This window comes from Centrocercus urophasianus, unplaced genomic scaffold, assembly GCF_019232065.1.
Source record: "Centrocercus urophasianus isolate 14NV4802_14NV808 unplaced genomic scaffold, USGS_Curo_1.0 seq_16, whole genome shotgun sequence".
Lineage (NCBI taxonomy): Eukaryota > Metazoa > Chordata > Aves > Galliformes > Phasianidae > Centrocercus > Centrocercus urophasianus.
In genome coordinates, this window is record NW_024884711.1 from 20,067,649 (window position 1) to 20,086,268 (window position 18,620).

The 18,620-nt window shown below is 36.1% G+C and overlaps 1 protein-coding gene across 3 annotated transcripts in view; it reads left to right on the plus strand.

Moving 5' to 3' along the window:
* CRPPA (CDP-L-ribitol pyrophosphorylase A) overlaps positions 1-18,620 on the plus strand; it is a 107,001-nt gene that overhangs the window by 39,207 nt on the left and 49,174 nt on the right. For all 3 annotated transcript variants that reach the window (XM_042817539.1, XM_042817540.1, XM_042817541.1), the window contains exons 5-6: positions 3,639-3,684; positions 15,714-15,811. In XM_042817539.1, the coding sequence (XP_042673473.1) occupies positions 3,639-3,684; positions 15,714-15,811 (144 nt within the window). The remainder of the gene's footprint in view (positions 1-3,638; positions 3,685-15,713; positions 15,812-18,620) is intronic.

Here is an 18,620-nt window from a genome sequence, read left to right on the forward strand (position 1 = left end):
TTCTATCTACTTTATTACAGCCCAGTTGATTGGACTCCTAATATACTCCATGCAGAGTTTGGACAGAGAAGTTTGTTAGCTAGTGACATACCTGAGAATATCATGGAGGAAGAGATTTCGCCCAAAAAGATGAAAATATTGTAGAGCAGATAAAAAGAATTTCAGTGTTGACAGAAGTGTGTAGTGCATGACAATGACAGCAGCACCCATTTATGTGCAAATTCTGTGTTGCACATGGTGCAACACATATGTATATGTAAGTATACTGGTGCCATATCTTTAAAGTACTTATACATACTAACATTCTGTTCCCTACTATTGTATTGAAGTGTCAGTGACACCTGTAAAGTTAGTCAGAGCATTAAAGTCATAAAAATGATGAGATTTGTAAAATAAATTTTCTGCAGCAAATGCACATAAATTTTAGAACCTACAGAGACATATGGCTCCTTCCTGTTTGAATAGCACACTTTTGTTGGTTGCTCTATACCATGCTGTTTAGCCATTCTATGCCAGCATTTGACGTGAGGCAGTTGCATTAAAGAGGGAAACACTTTTCAGTTTGTAGAGTTTGATGAAATTCAGAAGACTGCCAGTTTTCTCAATTTATGTCTGCCTATGAAATAGTTAGGAGCTGTTTATTACTGACCACATTTCAGAAGCAAGATTGTCATTCCATAGCTTTTATAAACTACATGATTTATAATATGTCGTTGTTTGTTTTCTATGAAAATTTTCAACACTGAGATGCACAATATGATATATTCCAAGAACTGGTGTTGTTCCGATGGCCGGTTGTCTTTTCTTCAGTGAGAGGAAAAAGGATATTCCATCCAGATAGATGAGAACTGAAATAGTAATACTTCAAACATCTTTTGAGGTTTCAGAATATGTGTAACAGGAAACCTGCAGTCAGTTAGCAGGTAGAGAACAGGTTGTGTATTCCAAGTGTTATAAAAATTTTCATTCTGCGTGGACCTAGTATCTTTTAAGTACACACATGGTATTTAGAAGAATTCTGTTTGTGCGAAGGTTCCTATTTATTTCTGTTTGATCCGCCATCTCACACCTGCTATGATGGTGTCATTGCTAGGAAAATGTTGTCCACACAATCTATCTTTCATTGGTCTAAATAGAGGAAGTCAGAAGGCTCCAAATCCAGATTATACAAAGGGATGTGGTAGGACAATCCGTCCAAGATTGTTAGTGTGTTTCACAGTCTTCAAACTGGCGTGGGGCCTGACAGTATTGTGTTGCAAGAGAAAGGTTGTCGCCTTCTCAGTCCCGACACTGGAAGTTTGAGCCTTCAGTTCGATCAGTGTTGCAATGTAGTGGTCAGATTTGATGGTTTGTCTGGGTTCTAGGAAATCCGGAATAATCACTCCATGCTGGCTCATAGTGATGCCACCATGTCTCATCACTGGTAAGGATTCATCTCAGGAAACTGTCACCTTCAGCCTTGTATTCAGTTGGTTCTGACAAACTTGTATATGATCTTCTGTTCCTGTGCAAGCATCATGGGACCCAGCTGGTGCAAACATTGTGATATTCCAATGTTGCTGCCATTGTTTTCAGTGCCTTGAAGCCAGTGTTCATCTCTGTACATGGTTCTCTGGTTGTAATCTGCTGATTCTCAAAGATGAGCTGATTGAATTGCACTTTATTTTGTGGTATGATAGCTGTATATGGCTGTTTGGAATATGGCTGTCTTTCACATCTTTGTTCCCACTGCTGGGACACATCACCCCACTACCTTACTGTGCTCACATTCACTGTTTCCATAAATGTTCAGCAAGTGTCAGTGAATATCAACTGCCATTTTTTCCTCATGTTGGAATTCAGTGATGCAGCTTTGCTTCTTATGCATGTCCATCTTAGGTGCTATTTTGCCAAGACTGCCCCTGTGCTGCCATCTGTTGCGCAGTGACAGAATGTAATGGATTATTAGAGGAAGGTTCAACCTCTGCTGCCGTAAGTCATGGGCCAGCATAATGAAATAGGAGCCCTACTGTTGGATCAGCCTTCCTGTATTAGGTGCACAAACTGTAGCATTAAATAACTCAAAGCTGTTGGAGAAGATTGTTTCTGTGCGTATTTGTTGTTTTCTTGAAATGACAGTACTCTGGTAGAATTATTGGTATCACAGAATCAAAAAACAAACAAACACCTCTCCAGCAATTCTGAGGTTTTTCAAATATAGCATATATGAATGGATTTCATAAAATAGATACAATAGTTTGTTTATAATACAAAATGGTAGAGAAGTGTTTACTAATTAAGACTAGCCTTTGGGGAATAAGCAGGTGTTGGTTTCATATTCTGTGTTGGTGAGTTATTTGTGTTAATATTCGATACAGTAATTTTCTGTTCTACAACAAACGTATTAAAAATGTCTTGAAATGCTGGATGTTTGAGTGGACTGTATGAAAATTAATGTTGTCGCATGAAAATGTAGTATCTGAGTACTTAAAGTATGTAAATTTGGTGTTGATCAGCAGTTTTAGGAGTATGCTGCTACAGGCAGAATTTGATTATCAAAGAGTTAGTGGACTAATATAATTAATATAACCAACATGGAATGTATTTATTTTGTGAAATTGATTCCAAGCCTGTTTTACAAGATTATAGTCTTGGCTCATAAGACGTTAGTGTTGATGTAGTACTCCATTGGCAGCAGTTTCACTTCTGCTACATGGCATCTTAATTAAAAATAAAAGATGACTGTAACTGTTTTAGTCATTGAATAGATTAAAAGTTAGATAACTGATAGTTTTCTGTAGTTTTCACCACATGCAGAAGCTGTTGTACTCCACAGTATTGATCTGATACATTTTTACCTATACTTTTTTTTTTTTTTTTTTTTTTTGCAAAGGACACAAAGTTTTATGGAGTTACAAGTAAAAAGATAATTGATCAGAAGCAAAGTATGAAAAGTAACCTAAGAATTATTTGGTAAACTAATGTAAGCAAAAGGCATGCATTTCATTTCAGCCAAATACAAAAACACACACAAAAAGCCCCCCGAACCTTAGGCCACACCTGTAGAATTGTTCTAGGAAGGTAGAGACTTTGAAAGTGCTTTAGGGTTAACAGTAGATAGCAAGCTTTTATTGTGGACAAAAATACCTTGTGTCAGCTCTGGATATGGAAATAAGAAACAAGACTCTCATTAGTAGTAATAATTTTACAGTGCTGAAGAAAATCACCCATATCAGCAAAAGAAATAACTAGGCTTCTACCTGGATGGTTTTTAACCTTCACAAGTCCTTTCAACATGAATCTCTTTCGTGATGAAATTGCAGATTAGAAATACGTTTTTGTAAGGAATTATGAAGAATGTATGAAAATTGGTGCAATATCATACTTCAAGATTTGTTAAAGGGTTAAAAGTAGGTGTATTTTCAAATGATTGCTAATCAGGTCTGAGTATTTTTTAAAATGTTTCAGGTCTCCAATAGTATCTGCAACTTCTGTTCTCATGATTTGCCAGTAATATTTTATCATAATTAAGAAATTGACAATATCATTTCTTTACATTTGGTATTTCAAACGTAAAGAATTGCCTTCAAGGCATTGTTTTATTGGTTTTGCATTCCTTCCTGCTGTGTTAAATCTAATGAGGTTTGTCTGTCCTTTAGGTGACCTACAAGAGGGATCTGTATGCAGCTGAATCAATTATTAAGGGTACGTATTTGCCCTTATTGCTGCCAGTTTGCATATTCATGGGTCTGTTGTAGTTTTTTTTCTTTGTACACTGTTGTTTTAAATGTCTTTAACAAAAGTTTTAAGATGAGTAAAATGTGCTTAGGCAACTTGTTTTATCTAGTTTTCAGGTATATTTTAAATTATGCATTTTTGACCTTTATTATTTACTACTCTTAGAACAGAGAATCTTATAAAAAAGCTGTGTACATAGCAAATAAGATTAATTTTGAAAGACTTTATAAGCATTAAACAAATATCTGTTTTCTAATTCTAGTTCAATTCTGAATATGTTCCATTGTTCTAAGTAGTAGACTAAAACATCTGTTAACTCTTTAGGATTTTTTTTTACTGTTTTCTCATAGCAACTATATGATCTTGAGATATTCCAGTAAGTAGATATATTATATATACAATAAAAAAATATATAAATATATATTTATATTGTAGATACATCATGTACATATTCACTTACAATAAATATGTATTTTTTAGAAGTGTGTATGTGTGTATATATATATATGCAGACGTACATGTCTATATACACATTTTGACTGGATTTTAACCTTTTCCTGTGCTGATACAGTGGTTTAATAGCAGCCTAAAATCTAGGTTTAACACACTCTAGAAAGGATGAAGTTGTAAGTAGTTCACAGTGAACACAGTGGTTATTTTAAATTGAGAGACGCTGATTCAGGTGACTCTTGCTTGACTTTTTGTTGTGAACTGAAGAATAAATACCCAAAAACTAATAAAGAAAAGGGGACTTCAGGTTAAAAATATTTCTCCAGAGAAAGGAGTATGGTGAGTAACTTTGATGGATTGAGTATTGTTAAAATAACTGATGTAAGTTTAGCTACCAGCTTAAGTAAAGCAGTACATGCTGAGCACAGCTCTGCCAGTGCAAACAAGCTAGAAAGCTTAAACATAACTCACATGTTTCTGTGGTATCAGCCATTCTGCACACTGCTTCTCTATACCTCCTTGAATTTTAATATATGCGTCACTGAAAGTAAGTTACTGAATTTTTGAGGAACACATCATGGAGATAGAATCCTGGAAGCCTCAAAGTTCTGTTTTTGGCAAGGACTTGGCTCTTCTCTCCACAGCTGGTAGCTTAGAATTCTTGAATATATTGTTTTGAGTAAGATTCCTAGGGGTACCAGACTCCTCTAGCTTTCAAATCTAAGATTTCTAAGCATATTAAAGCTGAGAATGTGACTGGGAGTAGTCATCATGAGTTTTCGAAGGGAAAATTATAGCTGACCGTGGTGATGGTCATTTTGCTGTAGGAGATTAATTTTGTGGCTGAGAGGAGGGCAGTGGCTATTGTTTATTTTGATTTCAGGAAGGCTTTTGATACAGTGCCCCATAGCATCTTCATTAAAAAACAGATCAAGTATAAATTAGAAAACTAGACAATGTAGAGGACTGATAACTGTATGAATTGCTGGGATCAAAGAGTGAGGTCTTGCTAGTGGACCTTTCTTACAGGTAGAACACTACAATGTTCTACCTCAGGGGTCAATACTAGTTAACTTCAATAATTATCCAGATGATACTATAGAGAACACCCTCAGGAAAACTGCAGATGGTATAAAATCAAAAGGAGTGATTAATAAACCAGACAATTGCGCTGCCATTTCAGAACGATATTGACAGGCTGGAGAATTTGGTGAACAGCAACTTAATGAAATTCAGTAATGCAAACTCACAAACAAGAGAAGCACAACAGTACAATCTTAGAGCTTGACCTGCTGGAAAGCAGCTTTGCAGAAAATGACCTGTAGTTCCTTGCTGAAAAACCAATTGAACATGAGCCAGCAAAGCACCCTTTCAGCAAGGAAGGTCTGACAGCCCCCTGGGCTGCATTTGGGTAGAACACTTCCAGCAAGTTGAAGGAGGTGATTTTTCCTCTGTATGCTCAGCCCTGGTAAGACACGTGAAGTGCCACAGTTTTGAGCCCCTCAGTGCAGGACATACATGAACCTGCTGGAACATGGCTATGAAGGCAATGAAGATAGTTGAGCATATTTCATAAGGAGAAGCCGAGAGCACCTGAACTGTTCAGCCTGGAGAAGACTCAAGGAATCATATCTGTGTATAAATACCTAATGGAGGTGAAGTAAAGAAGGTGGAGCCAGACTCTTCCTCTGTATTCAGCAAAAAGACAACAGGCAATGCTGATAAATGTTGGAATGCCTGGGAATTTTTAGGATTCTCAGATTTTTAATTATAAAGCTAGGGGACTGTTAATACGCTTCTCCTGGAATCCAGAACTTTTAAATGCCATTTTTATAGAATCATACAATCACCAAGTTTGGAAAAGACCTCCAAGAGAAAGTTCTATCCAATCCAGCTGTCTGCCTACCACCAATATTTCCCCACTAGATCATGTCCTTTAGTACATCTGAACATTTCTTGAACACCTCCCAGGGCAGTGATTCAACAGCTTCCCTGCACAGCCCATTCCAGCACATGACCACTCTTCTAGATATCCAACCTGAACCTCCCTTGGAGCAACATAAGGCCGTTCTCTCTTGTCCTATTGCTAGTTATACAGGAGAAGAGGCCAATTCCCCCCTCGCCATAACCTCCTCTCAGGTCATTGTTGGTAGCAGTATGGTCTCCCCTGAGCCTCCAGCAGAATAAACAATCCCAGTTCCCTCAGCTGCTCTTCATTAGACTAGTGCTTTAGACCTCTCACTAGCATCATTGCTCTTCTCTGGACACACTCCAGGGCCTTGATGTCTTTCTTGTAGTGAGGGGCCCAAAATTGAGCACAGTACTTGAGATGCAACCTCATAAGAGCTGGGTACAGAAGGACAGTTACCTCCCTAGTCCTGCTCGCAATATTGTTTCTTATACAAGCCAAGATACTATTGGCCTTCTTGGCTACCTGAGCACACTGCTGGCTCATGTTTAGCTAAGCATTGAGCAACACTCCCAAATCAGTTGCTTTCACACAGTCTTCCAGCCAGTCTGCCCTGAGCCTATAGTACTGCCTGGGGTTGTTGTGGCCAAAGTGCAGGACCTGGCACTTGTTCTTGTTGAGCTCCGTCCCACTGGCCTCAGCCCAGGAATCCAGCCTGTTCAGATCATCAGCTCTTATTGTGTTAGATAAATTACTTAATATTTTCCAAGCAGTATTTTTAACTTATGGTAAGCTTTGAAAAATGGGAATGTGGTCTGACTTAAAATAGAAAATGTTTCAATATATGTTTTTTCTGCAATTTGTCCCACTGTTTTATATATATATATATATATATATATATATAATATATATCTACAGATGGTATTGGGTATTTACAAATATTATCCAATCAGAATTATTTCTGCCAGTATGAGATTTTTGCAAATAAAAGGTAGAAGTTCTTGGCTTGACTTAGTGATTATCAAAGCATGTTTTACTGTTCTGAATCAGTGTGCTCTTGGAAAACTGTGTAGTAGTTTTCACTTAATTTTATTTGATCTTTCCTTGATAAAACAACTCAGCTTGATTATAAATTTTGAAAGCTTGCACACTGTTGCTATGCCTGTCACATAAGTGAAATGAGTTGCAAGAAAAAAAAATGGTTAATAGGACAAATCAATGTGGAAAACAGGAATTTCGTGGTGTAGTATGATATAGAATCAATAAATGATTTTTATCTCATTGATGAGTGGGGATTAGAAGTAATACTTTAATAATGGTTCAGTGGAACAGAGGGAAGTCTCCAATCTTTGATAATTGCAAAAGTAATTATATTTAAAAAAGACTTCTTTTTTTCTAGTCTAACTGTAGATCCCATTCCACCAGTCATTAGGCTTGTCCATAACTAATGACCTGATTTCTTCCACTGACTTAACTTCAGTTAAATCGTTAGTTTTTGTTATCAGTACTAAGCTAGAATAGTAGCGAAGTATTAAATAAATCTTGAGTCCCTATTTTTACCAGCAGCATCCAGTTCATTTTATCTAGCAATATACTAATTTGTCTGTACCTGTATGAGAATTCTCAATGAATTCCTACTCATAGGATACTATGATAGATAGTTTATGCATGCATGTATAGTAAAGATTCTTTTAAAATTTGAAGTATTATCTATATTCTTAAAAAAATTATGTAGTAGAGAATTTAAAATAAATTTATTTCTAATTGTAATATTAGTAAGGAAATCAGAGTCTGGTGCAGTTGCTTGAATTTATTGTTTGATTACAATATTTGAAAATATTTATCAAGAATTGTGCTTTTTTGTTATTCAGGCCTTCTGAAGCCAATCATGTCAGCATAAAATGATGCAAGTAATAAGTCAACTGAATGCATGAAAAAAATTGATCATGTCTTGGCAAAAGTTCAGTCTTCAACTTGAAGTAAATCTCACCAAACTCATATTTCTGTGTTAATTTTGATCTCATTCTCCTTTTCCTACGTATCTTTCATATTTACTTTGCTGTTGAATACTGAGACTCAGTCATTACTGGATCAAGTAGAACCATGTTCATCTGTTGTAGTTTCCATAGAAATAAGCAGGAGGTGTTACTTTTGGCGGGACCTATGCATTTATAATTGGGGCAAGAATGCTGTAAATGACTGCTCGTTTTTTTTCATACTGCACATAGATATATATTTTACATGTGTATTGCATCATGTTATCACATTTTTTACTTTCACAATAGGTGGTAAGTCTTTTTCAGCTGTTGGTTATGATAAAAGATTTATGTGGTTTTAAGTAGAAATAAAGACCTGCACAGTGGTAAATCAGATTAATCTCTTGCTTGATCTTCACTGATATATTTTGTTACTCTGGCACTATTTAATAAATTTGCTTCAGTAGTCTTTTATTTTGCCTGGTCTGTGTGAAAAAACTAAGTTCCTTAAAGTTTAGATTTGCTTTCACAGTGTTGCAGGAGTTAAGGAAGGGGAAACCTCAGGGATGATGATAACAACTTCTTAGAAAAATATTTACAGCAGGAATTTTCTCTTTACTATTTTTTGCCTTGCTAAATGCTTTTGCTTGAAATTGGCTCCTGTTTTGTCTGTAACCTTGCTGAGCATAGTGGGCAAAACCTTTGTGTTTGGTCTGGTAGTCCTCAGAAGCGCTGTACTACTAGGATGTCTGTGTTTGTATAGGTGCCAGTTCCTGATACTGAATATCACTTTGGATATGAATGGTGTTACCTGTGGGGCGGTGAACTACATGATGGTGGTTCTTTGAGTAGAGTTTTTGATGAGGATGTGGTCCTGTATCGCACACTTGGGTGGATTCAGGCTCCAGGTTCAAACTGAGTAGAATGCAGTTTCTACTGATCTTCCAATGTTTACATTTTTATGCTGGAATATTAAGGTTGCGTTTGTGTCTGTGGACAGTTTTGCTAAGGAATATGTTATTTGTGGTTTAGTTTGAACTACTACTTGCTATTTTTTTTTCCTTTGAGGTACTTCTGCATTTCTTTGTCCATATATTAAATTATAATTATTTAATTAACCCAATACAGAAAAAATGATTATGGTAACAAGTACCTGGCAATTAAATGTCTGAAAAAAAAAATGAAATTAATCATGTGTCTGTAATTATGAGAGCGCTTTTTTAGTCAGCCGTATTACAAAAAGAAGCAAGTCCCAAGTGTTTTGCAGAAGCACAGCCAGTTTTTAAACTGTTAGCCTAATTAGATGTAATAATGGACAAATTTCAGCTTGTTAAACTTCACTCAAGTAGAAGTAAGGAAAATGTACATGCGTACATGCGTTGTACTTTACAGATTATAAATGTTATTTTCATTCAAGGTAATAAGTGAAATACTTCAGTAATGTAAATGGACTGTTATTTATCTTTTGAGACTGTTTTCATAAAATGTATTAGTAATTTGCTTATTTCCTCTAGTTTCTTTTAAACAACCACTTTATGAAAATCTCAGAGTCCTAACAATTTTGTGCTCTTCTTAATTAAGCAGGTATGAACTTGTAGAGTATACAGACAAGGTGGCACATGCCTACTTTTAATAGTCTTCAAGTAAGAAAACATCATCTTACAATAAGAGTGACTCACCTAGAAATGCAGTTAAGATCAGGGTAATACAAAACATCCTAAAAATATTTCCATTATGACTACTGCCCTCAGGGCAAGTATCTTTGAACTCTAGTTCCAACATGTAAACTTTAAATGTTTCTTCTCGGTAAAACTGAAAAGTAATTTAGAGTTTGACTCTTTCCCTCTCCTTGTTTTTCTTAAGGGCCCTTATTCTGTAGTGACTTTTCAACAGATGTGCACTTGCAGATTGTATACTTTGCCTTCCTATTTGGCTGCATGAGTATCTGCTTCTGTGGATATACACACAATTAAATTTTGCAAGACGGAAGAAAAATAAGTCACTCTGCAAGTAATGCTTCTTGTTTATTTCCGTGGAAAATGCAACAGATATAAAAAGCACAATAACGTTATTCCACAGTGCAAATTTGCAGCTACAAAACACTATTTTTCAACATAGTCACCACCCTTTTTTGTGCGTTTTTGCCAGCAATGAACAAGAGCCTGCATACTGTGCTTGTAAAAATCCATACCAGAGAAGGTGATTCACTGTTTAACACTGCTGTGATGGCATCATTGCTAGGAAAATGTTGCCCACGCAGACGAGATTTCACTGTGCTCACATCCACCATTTCATCTCCATAAACGTTCAGCAAGATTTAGTGAATGTCATTGGGTGCCATTTTCCTACATGGAGGAATTCAGTGAGGTACCTTTGCTTCATATGCACTTCCATGTCACATGCCACTTGTTTGGATTGCCTCTCTGCTGCCATCTGTCCCACGACAACATGATGTAAAGGAATATTGGTGGAAAGGTTCAACCTCTAGTGTCATGCTACCAACATCTGCCTCTGACATTGTGTGCCCATTAGACAGTGGCTGTTTTTCACAGTGCGAAAGAAATAGAATAGTAGGTAAAGAGGTATTCCTCAAAATAGTTATTGCTGGATGAAAATAACCCTCTTCCTCATCTTCTATCACTGAATATTCTTCTCCTTTTTGTATATTAGTATTGGTAGGTGTGGTATCGAGTTTGTTTTTGTTTTTTGTGGCTAACAAAGAAATGTGGAATGGGTAAACAAAAATTAGATATTTTTGGTTATCTGTGTTGTACAAACAGTTTCAACCCATGATAAACGTGAATGAACTAGGTAATTGGCAATACTTAATTCCTTTTTCTTGTGTTTACAGTGGTAGATACAAATCTGTTATGACAGACTGGAGATGCCAGGGAGAACTTCCAGAGCTGTTAAGCCATTTTCAGAAAGTGAAAATTAAGTTTTGATAAACTGGTTTCTTATTTTGAAATCACTTAAAAATTTAAAACTATTTGGTGACCAGGAAACATTACAAAGCAATGGGAATTATAATGACAGACCAAGAATAGGAATGATATGTAAATATGCTTACAAAAAGAAGCATATATATTATACAAATATGTGCAATTAGAAGAAACAAAGTTGTCTCTAGGCTGAAACCTATATGCCATTCAGATGCATTTTTATTCTTATGCTATTAAATCAGTAGAATATGTTATTTATGATCTGTATTCAAACAGTGGTGTTATAATTACTCTTTGTTTGTGGCATGCTTTCTAGAGTAAACTCAATAATTTGTTAGAGTAGACTTAATACATTATGAAACTAAGGTAATTCTTAAACACATGTACCTTTTAATTTATAATTTTGAGTGAGATCTTAGGAAAAGACTGTAACAGTTGTTACTGAATAATTATGTGACCTAAAACAGTATTGTATCTAGTATTTTCGACAGACAAAATAAGGTGTAGAATAATTTAGAATTAGATTTCATATTTGATCTAGCTTGTTTCTGGTTTAAGAGAATTTTGTCTTTAAAATTAAATTATACATTTAAGCTGAGGCATATTTTCTCCATTTTAATTTCCAAAAGTTAAAATGTTTACATTTCCTAGCTGAAATTCTCTTATCCTTTTCTGAAGATTTTAGAGAACTCTTTTTCAAGTTAAGTTGTTTATTGCTTTGCTCTCAGCAAAAATAGGTTACAGTGATCTTTTTGTGACACTTCAAAAATGAGCCTGGTGGAATCTATCTGCACTCGTAATGGAGTAATCATAGAATAGCTTGGGCTGAATGGATCCTTGAAGGTCATTGAGCTCCAACCCTCTGCTTTGAACTGGGCGGCCAAACACTGTATCAGGCCCTACATCAGGATGCCCAGAGCCCCATCCAGCCTGGACACCTCCAGGGATGGGAAATCCACCAAGAGGCCTGTATTTCAGCCAAATGTTTAGGTAATACAAGCAAAATTCCTAATTAATGCATAGCCTGTTAATGGCATTTTTTCAGGACTGTTAGGAAAGGGGAGTTTTCTATATATGTGCCTATAATTGCATTATGTATTAGTGTATTGAGTATAAAATTTAAATATTTAATGTCACTATATAATTACAGTTGTCTACATATCAGTTCTTTATTTTACTGTCACGAACTTTGGTAGAATGTGGGAAATGAACAAACAGTTGTTGCCGGGGAATAACAATGTTCCTAAAACGATGACCACCAAATTGAATTCCTTTACAAATCTGTACAGGTTAATTTGTAATATTTCAATATTATGTCACTAGAAGCTAATGTGAGGAAATCTTTAATTTCATCAGGAATGCTTTGTCTAATAAAATTACAAAAATAGAGCTGTCTATGGAAGAAATTAATGTGTACCAGTAATGGGGGAAAGAACATGTATAAGAGGTGCTCAGTATAAAGGATAATGAAGTGGGAGATAACTACCCAAAGTCTGCAGGAAGAAAATAATAAGTGAAAAGTTTGTGAAGTTGGGACTCCTGTAACAGAATGTACGTGTTTTTGACATCAAGTATTAATATCTTAAGCTAGTATCTGGTACCTACTATTACAGCTGGTGGTGATCTAGTCAGTGTTGTCTTGGGAGCAGCTAATCTTATTTGAAAGGGAACAACTGAAGTGTGCCAGATAAATTGCTTCCTAAGAATGCTTCCTTATTGCCTGTACAAGGTGATCTGTGTGTTTGCACCAGGGTTGCCTGAAGTAGAGAAGGTAAAATCCCACTGGGGAATCTTTGCTTTGTTGTCTGATGCAACATGAAGGAGTCTACTGTAGAGAGGAAGCAGTTTAAACAGAATAAATTCTGAAATCCTGTATCAGATCTATCTTTAATGAAAAAAAAAAAAAAAAAGCCTCCTACTTTCCTCCCAGAGACATATAATGTTTAACTGATCAGAATTTGGCAGTGTGAAAGAGTTTAACTATTTTTAACTTTATGCCATAATATGCTCCAGATATATATTCAATGTGTGGTAGTGTTGGGAGGATTACTCCATAATCAGGTACAGCTGGGAAGAAGTTAGGGGACAATGGGAGACAGGTGTTGGGAAGAGAAGGTTTCCAGGGCAATAAGTTTAAAATAATAGAGGAAGAAAAAGCCAAAGTAATGGACATTTTGATAGGTAATATAACAGTGAGGGGTGAGATTGGGAAGATGAAGTATCAGTGTGTAGATGAGAGGTAAAAGGAAAAAAAAAAATGGAACAAGGGAGTTCCAATTCAATAAAAGGAACATGAAGACAGTGAAGGAGTCAGTAGGTTCCCTGGAGAGGTTGTGCAGGCTCTGTCCTCAGAGGATTTCAAGATCCATGGGGTTAATGACTGTCCTCATAGGCTTTTAGCAGAAGTTTGTAATGGAGATTAACTGTGATCCCTTCCAGTCTGATGAGATGCAAAATTTTGTTAGCTGAATGTTAATATTATGGATGACATGGCCTTAACATAGCTCTCCTGAACAAAATAATTTGATTCACCTAGACGGACTTCTAAAAACCAGCATTGAAATGGCATGTAGTTAGTTTGTCCTCAGCCAGCAGACTTCCTGAAGTCAGAGGGAGCTGTAGTCAGTGCTCCTGCTGCCTTCCTGCGCTCCCTGTGGTAATGCTGTGCAACAGCTAGATGGATCAGCTTATCAGAGCTGGCACACAGGCGGTCTTGAAAGGAAAGACTGTGCTCAGCCTTTTTCCCCATAACGCAGCAAAGGTGCAGACCATTTAAGTTGTCATACAGAATTTTTTTTGACTACTTGATAGTGTTGATGTTTAAATTGAAAGTGACTTTTAAACTTCAGCTAGAGAACTGCTGCTTTGCTAGCTTGATTCTTGTAAACAAAAAAAAGATTTCCCAGACTTCTTTCATGTTCCTCTTGATCTTTTAAAAGCATTCAGTATTTTTTTAATGTGTACATTTTCATTGCTTTCATTTTTTCATACTCCAGCATTGCATTCCTCCTTCAATTTAAAAATATGTTTTCATCCTTGCTTGTGTTTTCTTCTTTATTAAATTCAAGCTGCTGCTCTTTCTTGCCCTTTTTGTGCTCATCTTCTTTCTAATGTATGTTACAGGAAGTTAGAGATTTAGGGGGGAGGGGAGTGAGATGCACTTTTATAGTTGCAGGCATTCAGCAGCCTCTTGCTGGATACATTTGACACTCCTTGTTGATAGCTGACTTCTTTTATAAAAGGACTGTCAGTCTTAAGTTGTGGTGCCTTTCTGGATTCCACAGCCTTCTTCCACATGTGGATTTTTGTAGTAGCTTCCATCTTACTTTCTTTATTAAATCAGTTCCAAAGAATCTGAGTTTCAGAAATCTGAAATGCCGCTCTGTTTTGTTATGTACATCCATCTTTTATCTGTATTCCATGTCCAGTACTAAATTCAGGCGGCTCTTGCTCTTTGATTTCAGTCTACCTACTTGTTGCTTTCTACTGATAAGAAATTAATTCAGTATGGTTTTCCTGCTGGCCCATATTTTAGACTATACAGTTATTCTGTATTAAATAGAAGCCAACTCTGATTTATCTTCAGTGTATTTTTTTTGCCCACTGAATCTGTGGAAAGCTTTCTCCCACAGTTGTGACATCCTGTGATCTCCTGTCCTGTGAGAGATGATCATGCATTTTTGTTTTCTCACTTTCATCTGGTTGTGGTGGTTTATACACAGATGTTTATACTTTTTTTTGTTTTTCCTTCCTGCCCCATTCTTGCTTACATAATACATGAGAATTGCTACCATTATTTTTGTAAATATTTATAAATATTGGCCACAATAAGTGTCCATGATTCACAGAATCATTCTAGTTACCTTTTGAGATCCTCAGTGGTTAACTCACTGTTCCTGCTCACAATAATCATTTAAAAAGCACAAAGCATTTTCCAACAATGCTTACTTCGCATACATTTTAAAATTAATTTATAGGCCTATATATCTGTTTATTTTTGTGGGTTTTTTTTTAAGGTCTTTGAATTTACAATATGATGTGAGAGTTTTGCTTAAATATCTTAAATCTTAAATGTATTTGATTGAATTTTAAGGAGGCTTGTTTCTATGGCTGTAGTTTCATAATTTCTTTTACATCTTTCACTACTAGTTAATTTTGTGGAGATATTCAGTATTTGTTTGTCCCTGAAGTCTTACTGAAACCTGCTTTAAATATAATTAGTTTTCAATCACAGTTATTAAATTTTTTTGCTAATTAAAAAATGACTACCTCAGACAAAGATTTATTCTGCTTGGTGTCTACTGGATTTTTTTTTGTTTATTTTCTAATACCAACTTCTTGACAAAGGTGGTAATACTACATTCAGTGGCACTGAATTGATAAGCAGCATAAATATTTCAAAAAATTATTTTCTTGGTGGTCATCTAATGGCAGTAATGTGGATCTGAGCAAATACCCTTTCACAGGTACCCATTATTTAAATATGATATTTTAAAATGGTAAAAAAAGTCACAAAATGTAAAATGAGTTTTAAGTTTCAGATATATATTAATTGTGTGTTTATGTTAATTGTACCTTGAAAGAGGTCTTAAAATTAAATGTACAGCTGATGAAAAAATTCTACCAGGAGACAGCAGTGTATGTATTGAAGGTAATGTTTAACGGATAAGTAATTTATTTTTCGCATGAAAATAAATGGTTTTTTTTTCTTGGTTGCAGACAGCTTATCACAACAAATTTGTATTATTACTGATGTGAAAGAAGCTATTGTGCAAGTAGGTTTTCTCCTTCATGAAGCACTAAGGAGCCAAATAAAAGTAAGTATTATTTCTTGTTCTCACAATTCATAACAAATTATCTAAATTCTGAATACAGACTCTGAGACCTCCTGCATCACTTGAGTATTTAATAAAAAGGATTAACACCAGGTGTGGAAGTTACTGAGAATCATCTCCTGCCTAATTATGCTGTAGAGAGGGATCTTGCTGATGCTTTTAAAAATATATTTATTAGATTAGAGGAGAAATTGGATCCAAACAGCAGAGAGGCCATGTTCTTTAGATTTCATGAATTCAGTGAGTCCAAATTGTTACAAATACATTACAGAAAAAATGCTTCTGTTACTTTGAAGTCTGAATTAAAGTCTAAACCAATTAAGGAACGAGCTGTATTCCTGAATAACTGTGAATGTAAGGTTCAGCCTTTTGACAGAGAGATAAGGAGGTGCATTTCTCTCACAGTGAATGCTTATTGAAGCATTGCTGAATATTGATGCACTTTTCCGCTGACATTTAGCTATCTTTCCCTTGTTTATTATTCCCACTAATGGAGCTATCATGTTTTCATTTCCCAAATATGATTAACATTTGGTAATTAGAGATATCTTGACTGATAATAGAGTAATTCTTAATTATGCATTATGTGATGGAATCATATCTTTCTTTTACACAGAGAAACAAAGCAGGAATAGCTGTTCAAAAGTACAGGTTTCCCAATTTGTGTAATTGTAGTTTTATAATGTATTTTGTTTGTGTCTGTTGATCTGCTTTTTGTGCTCAGTTAATATGGGATGTTATTGTATACTGAACTGGCTGATCTGCATTTTGAAATGAACTTAACATTATACTTTCAGCTTTTATTTGGAAGCAATTGTATTTATTAGGGAACATGTTTTTATCAATTGCATATCCACATTTTAAAATGTAAAATGTTAGTAGAGTTGAATAAGATTTTTTTTCTTGTCTGAGTAGCTGTGTGATGGAGCAGAAGTCTTTTTCCACTTCACTGATACTATATCCATTACTAGTTTTCCTTTTTTCTCTCTTTAAACTGTGCTGCAGTTGGTAGGAAGACATCACTTTCCCATGTTAAGAAGCCCAATCTTTAAACACTGACTTAAGCAAACACACTTTTATGCATCTCTGTCTTTTGCTTTTAAACACAAAAATGTCATAAGAAGCACTTCAGAGCCAGTAAGAAAAAGGAAATAACTTGTTTGAACAATCACCTTTATGAAGCCAAATTGAATAACTTCAAGTCACATTTGTGTCAGAATTAATTAAAATCTCTGACATTTTTGGATCTTTTCATTGCAGAAACGACTAGCAGTTGGGTGGGTCAAGCATCTGATCCTATGGGACATTTGAATAAACCATACATAAAATTACCACAACCAAGGTAATGAAAGAATAAAGTGAAAGGATTCCTACTGATATGAGACTGATTCTTTTCTTGATGGCTCTATTAAATCAGTCTGAACGATGATGTCTAGCACTTCAGGAGGAATAGACAATGAAGGATAGGTGGTGGGATGGTTATGTGTTAGGGAGAATTTTTTGACTCTATGGAGCTCAGTACTGGCAATAATAACATTGAGTTGTTACTGGAGAGGATAAGGGGAAAGGCCAGTGAGGCTAAGGTCCTGTTGAAAGTCTGTTGTAGAGTGCTCAACCAGGATGAAGAAACAAAGTGTTTATATATAGGCAGCTGGCTGAGTTCGCTTGGTCAGTAGCCCTGGTTCTTCTGGCGGGAACTTCAGCTTACCTGACATGTGCTGGTACAACTGAGAGGAGGCAGTCTAGGAGATTCCTGGAGTGTGTTAAAGATAACTTCCTGACATAGCTGGTAAGAGAGCATACCAGGGTAAGCATCTCATTAGGTCTGCTACTGTTTATGAACAAAGAAGGAATGGTCAGAGTGATTGGAAGTTGTCTTGGTCATAATGAAATGATTGAGTTTTCTTTCCTTGGTGAGGTCTGGAATGGGGTCAACAAAACTACCCTGAACTTCTGGAGGACAGACTTTGGACTGTTTAGATTGTTGGTTGAGAGAATCCCTTGGGAGTCAGTCCTGAAGGGCATAGGAGTCCAGGAAAGCTGGATGTTGCTCAAGAAGGAATTATTAAAGGCTCAGGACTAGGCAACAGGCTGCCCCCTGTGTTGGAAGATGAGCTGGAAAGGAAGAAAACAGCCCTGGCTAAACAGGGAGCTTTTGCTGAGACTTCAGGGACAAAAAAAAAGAGAGCTTGTGGTCTTTGGAAGAAGGGTCAGGCAACTTGATATGAGTGTAAAGATATCAATAAGCTATGCAGAGGAAAGATTAGAAAGACAAAAGCCTCACAAGGACTTAATCTAGCCACAGTTGTTAAAGATGATAAAATATGTTTTTACAAATAAATTAAGAACAAGAGGAGGGAGAATCTCCTGCCTTGCAGTGGGGAATGTTATCACTGAGGACAAGGAAAAGGCTGAGGTTCTCAATGCCCTCTTTGCTTCTGTCTTTAATAGTCAGGACAGTTGTCCTCAGGTTACTCAGCCCCCTGAGCTGGAAGTCTGGGGGTGGGGGAGCAGAATAAACTCCCCTCAATCGTCTTGACTACAGTAATGTAGCATGCATGGAACAATCAGGGAATCAGGTCTAGCCAGTAAGTGTTCGTGAAAGGCGGGTCTTGCTTGACCAACCTAATCACCTTCTATGACCAGATGAGGGAAAGGCTATGGATGAAATCTAGACTTTAAGTTTGCAGATGACATTAAATTCAGTGAAAGTGTTGATCTGCCTGAGGGCATGAAGGCCCTATAGAGGGATCTGGATAGGCTGGATCCATGGGCTCAGTCTGGTTGTATG